The 8651-nt window shown below is 34.2% G+C and overlaps 1 protein-coding gene across 1 annotated transcript; it reads right to left on the bottom strand.

Annotated features, from left to right (window-relative positions):
- Positions 1–3592: 3592 nt before the first annotated feature.
- On the bottom strand, positions 3593–4527 carry LOC149260117 (pleckstrin homology domain-containing protein 1-like). Its single transcript, XM_089419756.1, has one exon. It carries the CDS (start codon positions 4325–4327, stop codon positions 3905–3907), a length of 423 nt encoding a protein of 140 aa, XP_089275882.1. The 5' UTR covers positions 4328–4527; the 3' UTR covers positions 3593–3904.
- Between the last annotated feature and the right edge of the window lie 4124 nt (positions 4528–8651).

Below are 8651 nucleotides of genomic sequence, written 5' to 3'. Positions count from 1 at the left end.
TCTCCTTCCAAACGCTGTAATTGGTATGCCCATCCAACCTATCCTCCACCCTCAATCCCAATGACATCCTGTTGTCCTACAACTAAAAAATAGCACTGTTGTAGTAAAGATAAAACTGTTGTTTGTGAAAAATCAGCTTGTTGGAATTTTCTGAGTGAAAAATCAGCAGGCTGTAATTTTCCTCCTTGCTGTCCCAAACTGCACTTCAGCACTCAAGCTCTGATACCATGTAAAAAAATTTCATTTCCCACCTCGGTTTTCAATTTCACCTTATTTCTCCAAAATAGTTAAATGCCCTTTCCCATATCCATACTTCAACAACTGAAAATAAATTTTACTAAAAACCCAAATTCTGGAAATATTACAGAATGCTAGAAAATGCAGAAATAAATATCAGCACATACAAACAGCCATTCAACACATTTAAACACAGTGACTTTTTGTTAAGGTGACCCTGGAAAAACCCCCTACAACTCTTGGGGAAAACCAGTTCGAAAGCTCCTTATTTCTGAAAAATGCTTTTTACAATGGTAGAAATATTCAGCAAAAAATCAGCAAGCAAACTTTTACAACTTATCTCGTTTTCCGTGCCTCACAGCCAACTGGAAAAGACTTGCAAACAGCAAAACAAAACAACAATAAATGTTGTACGGCCTCCTCAATTTCTGTGCCCAAATTTCAGCCTTAAATGATGCTGTATGGACTACCTAGAAAAGCGTGCAAGCTGCCATAAATGCTGTTGTACAGATTTTCTCGATTTCTGTGCAAAAAAAACAACAATACAACTGTACAGATTTCTGCCTAGAAAAGCGTGCCAAGGTACAGCCACTTGTTGTACGGCCTCCCTTGAAAAACGTGCCAACAAACTTCAAATTTTCTACTCCTCGATTTTTGTGCTAACTTGCTGTACAACCTCCTTGAAATCTGAACCAAAACTATTGTACGGCCTTTCTAGAAAATCATGCCCAAAACCTGTCTTTCACTATGTGCTAACTCCGCTGTACGGACTTGCTGAAACACTGCCTCGGAATGTGTGCCAAGCTGCTGCATCATTCTCCTCACTGTCCAGAATCCCTTGCTCTCATTCTCTCAATCTGCTCATGAAAAAAGTAATGACCTTTTCCTCCTTTAATCTAACCCTAAGTGACTTTTGGGGAATCCCTAAATCCAATCGCTGACCATCTACTTCACAAAAAAACCAGATTCACCTTTCCTTTGTGATACTGATAATTGGTACTTGCCATAATAATCAATTGCATAAAGCAAACAATATACAAATCACAAATATGAAAACTGGAAAGAACCCAACAAAGAAAACTTCCATGTCCAAAGCCACCTTTGTGCAAGGAGTCCAAAATTTATATACTACAGATTTTGATGCAGTCCAAAATGCTCAAGCTAAAATTCCCGGGAGCCTGATGTTCCAACTGTGCAAAAATTTACGTCCTCCACGTTCCAATAGTTCTGAATGCATGCTCTCCTTGCTCTCACAACCCAGTTTTGCAGGAAACAATAGCATATTTGAGGTGGTTTTGACCTTAAAAGGTAAAATAACTTTCAATATATAGTCCTCCCCAAAGCAAGCAATTCAGTTTTTCAGTATTGTTTTTCAAATCTGTATTTTTCTGTTTTTTTGTTATTTCTGGGCCTTTCTGTCAGCCATTTCTTACAGGCCAGAAGCCAGCAAGAAACGGCCAGCAGAAACACTGACCATTCTCAAGACAAAGGTTTCCCATCCAGAAAACAGAGATAGAATGTGGTTCTGATCTTCAAACAGGTTTTCACAAAAAACTACGCCCTCAGCTGCACTTTCTGGTAACATAGCCGGCAAGGTTAAAGTAACAGTAGCTTGACATGTCCAATTAACATTGTTGGCACAATACCTCCACAAAAAAAATGTCATGGAGATCAAGAAGCAAATGAAAAAAACAATGAGCAATGAGGCATTGAATCACTGGAAAGGTCAACATTGCTTCAAACTGTTAGCCAGGGTTCTAATCCAGTTGCATCTACCCCACCCAAATGCCATGGGATCATGAAAGGATGTAGCCAGGTGCAAGTTCCCACGAGTTTGGCAGAATAGACACCCTCAACCTAGCTTCTAAGCTTAAGGAAGGTATAGTATGCAGCGCCAACCCTCAGGCATTCAACAACAAAAAAGGGCATTATAATAACACAAACAGATACTTGCCTCCTGGTTGAATGAGACCATAATCATAATTAAAAGTTTAACATGAAAACCAACCATTACAAATATTGGAATACTGCCGATGGAATGCTGTGTGAATGGTGATCATATCAGCTAGCTCAGCACTACAAAAGTTCCAAATCAGTTTAAAGTGAAATGCTATTAAGTAATTACTTGATTCCTTCCAGGTCTGAGTTGTTGAGAGAAACGCTAATGGATGCCTGATCTCTGCTAGTCGTGAAAAGCAGTTATATCCTACAGGCAGGAGAGTGAATATTCAGAGCCAAAGTGCAATTCACGGAAATTATGATGTAATTCGTGCAGTTCTGTTCAACAGTTAGAACCATCAGAATTGGATACTGGTTGAAAGTTTTTGATCTAAGACAGAGCTTTACTGACTATGCAAAGCTAATACACAGAACATTATAAGCCCGCACAAATTCATGTGTCAGTAACTGAGACTGTGTTGATAAGAACAGTCACCTCCTCGATACATTAAGCATTGCCAAAAATGTAAAAACACCATGGTCTTGCTTCCCGGGAACACATGATAGAGACAAAATTCTGGCACAAGGAAAGCTAATCAGCCTGATATGGCAGCTAAAAGTTAGACATGTGACACAAATCAGGGAGAGTTTCTGATTGTGCACCAAATATAATGTTCTATACATTTTCCTCTGAAAATTTCAAGCCAATTGCAAAAACGGAGTTGCCATTCTCTACTAACTAGAAATGCCAGCCCGCAAATTCCGTAATTAAACAGGACCGATTCTTATAACCTCTCAGATCTCTTGCTAAAGCCAATAGCAAATACAGAGCTACCGTTCTCTACTAACCAGAAACGCCAGCTCGCAAATTCAATAATTAAACAAGACCGATTCTTTTAACCTCATTGGCTCTGTTGCTAAAGCCAATAGCAAAAACGGAGGTGCCATCCTCTACTAACCAGAAACGCCAGTTCTCGAATTCAATAATTAAACAAGACCGATTCTTAACCTCATCGGATCTCTTGCTAAAGCCAATAACAAAAAAGGAGTTACCGTTCTCTACCAGAAACGCCAGCTCGTAAATTCAATAATTAAACAAGACTGATTCTTTTAACCTCATCGGAACTCTTGCTAAAGCCAATAGCAAAAACGGATTTGCCATTCTCTATTAACCAGAAACGCCAGCTCGCAAAATTTGAAAATTAAACAAGACCAATTCTATTAACCTCATCAGATCTCTTGCTAAAGCTTTATCTTGGAGACAATTCAAATTTGAGAACTCAATCAAAACCCAAAAGATCACTAACCTTCAGTCCCAAGAATAAGTTTGTACCCTTCAACACCCGGACAAGACCAAAATCCAGTCAAGCTTCTACAACTTCGAAATTGCAAAGGAACTACACAGGCATAATCAATCTAAAACAAAAGTACACAAGATATTTGATATATATGCAACATTTTCAACCTCCATCACCAAATTGAAATTACAAAATTTAAACCACTCTTGCTGTTATTTACTATACAGGTCAAAGGCTGTGTACATCTACAAGCCTCTGCTGCAGAATCCATAAAAGCCCAGCTAGAGATCTCATACAAATTTATTAAAATTCATCCTAAAAATGCAATGGACAATCGATTTAAGGTGTTCCATCACAAAACCCAAAAGAAAACCCTAGAAACCCTAATTGCAACCAATTTACAGCGAATCGATCCGATTCGAATTGGGTATTCATTTATCCCCACGCTGGCTATCATAATCAACGATCTCCTTGTCTGTAACTGACCTGGAATGCTGTACGATGGAGCGACCGATGGAATTGATCCACTCCTCCTTCTCCTTATCGCTGTCTGCGATGAAGTACATAGTCTCTCTGCTCGTCGAGAGCTCGAAGGCGAATGGCTTGTTGAGGACGTCTTCGGCTCCCTTGACAGTCAGGCAGGTGCTCACCGGAACAACACCACGGGGATTAGAATCCCTTGTGATGTAATTTTCCTTGAACCAGAAGAGCTTTCCCTGCTTTAGAACAAACCATCTGCGCCTCCATGTTTTGATGTACTCGCCCTGCTTCATCAACCATCCTGAACGCTCCGGGGCGTTCCAGAAGTCGACGCCGTGGTCATTTTTGCTCTTCATTCTCCAAAAGGTAGCCATTTTGCTTGCATATGGATCGATCCTAATGATGGAGGTCGAGTTGTTTGCGGGATCAGTATAGGCCTTTTATAGGGCTCGTGATTTTATGATGGTGACCGGCTTGCAACTAAGAGGATGACGAACGGCCCACAATTTTCAAATGCCTCTCCATCATCGAGCCAACGTTGTATGGGTACAGCCCGCCTGAAGGGTATCCAGACGGCAAGGGATATGCAGGTAGGGATTTGAAAACAGGTTTACTCTTCAGATAAGTAATTCTGGTAATAGATTTAATACATTGCCCGACGCAAAATGTGAAAGAATGGAAATTCTTTAAATATAACGCTTTATTAAAATGGAACATAACCATGTAAGCAATAGAAGTCTTCACGCGTATGGAAAAATGTAATATAATTATTTTTAAATAAAATTTAAAATATGAAGAAAAGAAATTATTGATGTAATATAATTATTTTTAAATAAAATTTAAAATATGAAGAAAAGAAATTATTGATAAGATTTTTCCATACGCGTGAAGACTTCTATTGCTTACATGGTTATGTTCCATTTTAATAAAGCGTTATTTTACATTTTAATAATTAAGACTTCGGTTGTTTACATGGTTACGTTACATTTTAATAGTTAAAATTTTTAGATTTCAAATTTCACGAGTGTAAATTAGTCAGAGATAAAGTGTATTTTTGTCAAGTTATTGATTAAACTTTGGATGGGTAAAGTTGGTAGGTCTGGTAATAATTAAAATTAATTTTAATTTAATTTAATAATTAATTTTATTATTAAAAATTAAAATTAATTTTAACAAATTTGTTTGGAGTAGTTTAATTGGTAATGGTTTCAGAAATGATGAAAATATAACCCTACCAAATTTACAAAAAAATTATCTTTCCAAACTTTATTTATTATAGATATATAATATTATTCAAAATATATATATATATAAATTATCAAAAAAAATAAAATATCATAAAACTTAAACAACATTAATTTTTATATTTAAATTAAACAAAATTAATTTTATATTTAAATACAATCTCAATATGAACATGTTATTTCAAAATTTCTCAATATTATTTCTCAATTTCTCTATAAAAAAAACTAGTACGATCATTTCCATCAAGAAAGAGGAAAAAAAAAACAAAACCAATTATTTCCATAAAAATATATATCATAATCAATTTGATAAATATCTTTTTTATATTAAATTTATTATATTATTTTTAAAAATATTTAAAATATAAATAATATTATTAATATTACATCTACTATACATTACCATTCATGTGATAAATAGTCTTCTTTGTATTACATTAACTTAAATAAATAAATAAAAGATATATATTGCATTTACTATACATCACCACCCATAATCTTCTTTGTATTACATTGATTTAAGTAAGAAAGAAGGTTATGTAAAAAATTATGAGGACAATCTTGTATGACTATTTACAATTTCCTGTCATAAACCTCGTTCTTGAATTTCATTGCAACTTTATCAAAATAAATAAACTTCAAAATTTTCATGACACAGTAGCCTTTATTTATATTAATATTTATTTTTAACCAAGTTGATTTTAAAAATGAAATTTAAAAAGTTGAAATTAAAACCTGTGTTTTTTATTAAAAGGTTAAATATTTAATTTGAACGTTAAGGGGATTAAGGATAAGAAGTTTATTAGTGCAATTTATTTGGTTTTATTAAAGGGATTAAGCATAGGAAGCTTATTAGTGTAGTGGTGGTTGATATTTATTATGAATTTATTGCTTAATTTATGGTTTTATTGCATAACACATTAAGGATGATAGTGTTGGTGGTTGGTATTCATTGTGAATTCATTACTTAACTCATAGAATGTTGTGGTAAAAGCGGAAGAGTGTATGCAAATCATGTTATCTCTCTCAACTTGGGGTTGTTCTCTTTAAGTGGTCCTGAATTGATTGTGTCAATATGGGGGATTAAGCCTTCCTTAGTTCGACTCTCTATGAGCCTTAGTAACAGATTGCTCTGGCGAACCATGTGCATCACAAAGAGCCACTCGGACCCAAAAATACGTCTTCAAACCACAACTTGACTTCACTATGCTATTTCTTTAAGAACAATAATTTTATCCCTGATAAGTCTTTAAAATCTTCTATGTGCTCTCTAGTCGGGTCAAGCAGTAAGGATAGTTGGAATTACGACTTAGTTTTGTTGGGTGGTGGTATTGTTGGGGTATTACATAGCATGGGCAGCGTTGGGTTTTTTTGGTGTTGGGGTCTCTTATCTCTTCTCCCTCTAATTGGCTTGAACCTTCGGATGCTCGACGAGACAAGTTAAGTCTTTTGCTCAAGGGGTCAGCTTGGGTTGAAATTCAATAAACCAAGGGATCCCCCCATCCTCCTTAACATTTGACTTTGGGGTGGTTAGAGAGACAATGTTCTAGGGCGCCCCATTCCAAGGTCTTGAGGAGATTGTAAACATTACGCTAGAAAACATCAAACAAATTGTGAAGAACCAACAACTCAATGTTGATTACTCCACCACTCCATTAGAGGTTATTATGGAATTGCATGTTTGGGTTATCAAGTTGGAGGATAACCTGAAGGAATTTAAAATACTAATGGAGGACCTAAAAGGCCTGATCACTCAAGCAGCGACTCAAACGAGTTGCACATGTTCCCATTGTTTTGACTACCCCCATTCCAAGTATGTCAGTGAAGTTCATTCGGTTACAATACCGGTTCATCCCGATGACGGGAATAATTAATCTTCATTTTTATGTTATGCAAATATGTATATATGGTTGAAATCTATTGGTGTATCTATAAGTTAGGAGCGTTAGCTATATGAAATGCCCATGTATCCCTTCCAAGGTGCAATTGTGTTCTTAAAGTTAATGTTTGGATCTTTGAACTTCTACTTGTGAATCTAGTAAGGCTATTCATTTTTGTATCAGTTGTATAGCTTAGTCCCGAGCAGAGATTTAAAAAAAAAAAAAAAAAATCCCGTAGAGTTTTAAAAAAAGAGAGTTTAAATATTTAAGTTGAGAGGGATAAAATATGTACATCTTTATTTAGTAATCATATATTTATACCAAAAAAATTATCTTATCCCACAAACAAAAAACAAAAATTAGGGACATCAATTTTGTGTATAACATTGTTTCATTGGTGGGAAAACCTATCATAACTCAGTGATCAAACGAGCATTGAGGACAACCATCTCTAGCTGTTAACCGCGAATATGCAGGCTGACTCATCAATGTTATTCAAGGAAAACCACGCCACTTGGAATAACTCGTTGGTGGTCTGTAAGGGTGCAGGCTTTCACTCCTGCCAGATGCCTTTGGGTCTTGGGCCGTTAACTTGTTTCCTTACATCAGACGAAGACGAGCTCTTAGCCAAGCAAAAACACTTTTAAAGCATACTCCAGGTCCGATTTTGTGTATAACATATCAATAACTTTAAAAATAAATTACTATGATTTATTATTAATAAAAAATTAAAATTATATGCAAATTTTAATTATATATAATTTTCTATTATAATAATTATTTATTTATTACACACAAGGTATTATTTTGTCTTTGACCTTCCATTTCTTAATTACTAAATTTTTGTTTTTAGTTTTATTTCTTTTTTATTTAACTTTTTGATTTTTTTTTTTCCTTTTTTCAATTTATTGTGACTTATTATTATATTAAAAATATATTTTAATAAATTTAATTATAACCAATTATATATATTAATAAAAATAAAACAGGGAGATAGATATATATATGTAGACAATATTAGTTAATCATATTTTTTAATTTTTGGTGATGGTATAATATAATATTTTATTAATTGTTTTATTAATATAATATTTTATGAATTGTTTTATTTTTGTGATCTTGTTTTTTCTGTATTCAAGCTTCTGTGATCCATAATGAATTAAACAAAGTTTTTTGGTAGAAATCACGTGAAAAAAAAATTGGCCAACGCGTTTTGAACCAACAAATGTGGTTCATCATCTCCCAAAAAACTTTATTTAAAATCTGTAGATTATATTTAAATTAATCCAAAAACACTAACTACTATCTATGGTTTATAATAACTTTAACGCACTATTAAAATTACTTTATTAATTTTTTATTTCAATTATAATTATTTTACGTACTCATCACGTCAGTCTTTTGAGTTATATGGTTTATAATAACTTTAACGCACTCTTGAAATTACTTTATTAATTTTTTATTTCAATTATAATTATTTTACGTACTCATCACGTCAGTTTTCTCAAAAGAATCTAGCGATTTTTATGGGAGTGAATATTAAATTTTCTTAACCACTTCCCCTTCCATGAGTT

The sequence above is a fragment of the Pinus tabuliformis genome, chromosome 6, assembly GCF_031772625.1.
Source record: "Pinus tabuliformis cultivar Carrire ecotype Pingquan chromosome 6, CPIR1, whole genome shotgun sequence".
NCBI classification, from domain to species: Eukaryota; Viridiplantae; Streptophyta; class Pinopsida; order Pinales; family Pinaceae; genus Pinus; species Pinus tabuliformis.
This window is presented reverse-complemented; position numbering and strand designations above follow the sequence as displayed.

Coding starts and splice junctions, on each gene's coding strand:
- LOC149260117 (XM_089419756.1), bottom strand. CDS start 4,327: ATGGCTACCTTTTGGAGAATGAAGAGCAAAAATGACCACGGCGTCGAC.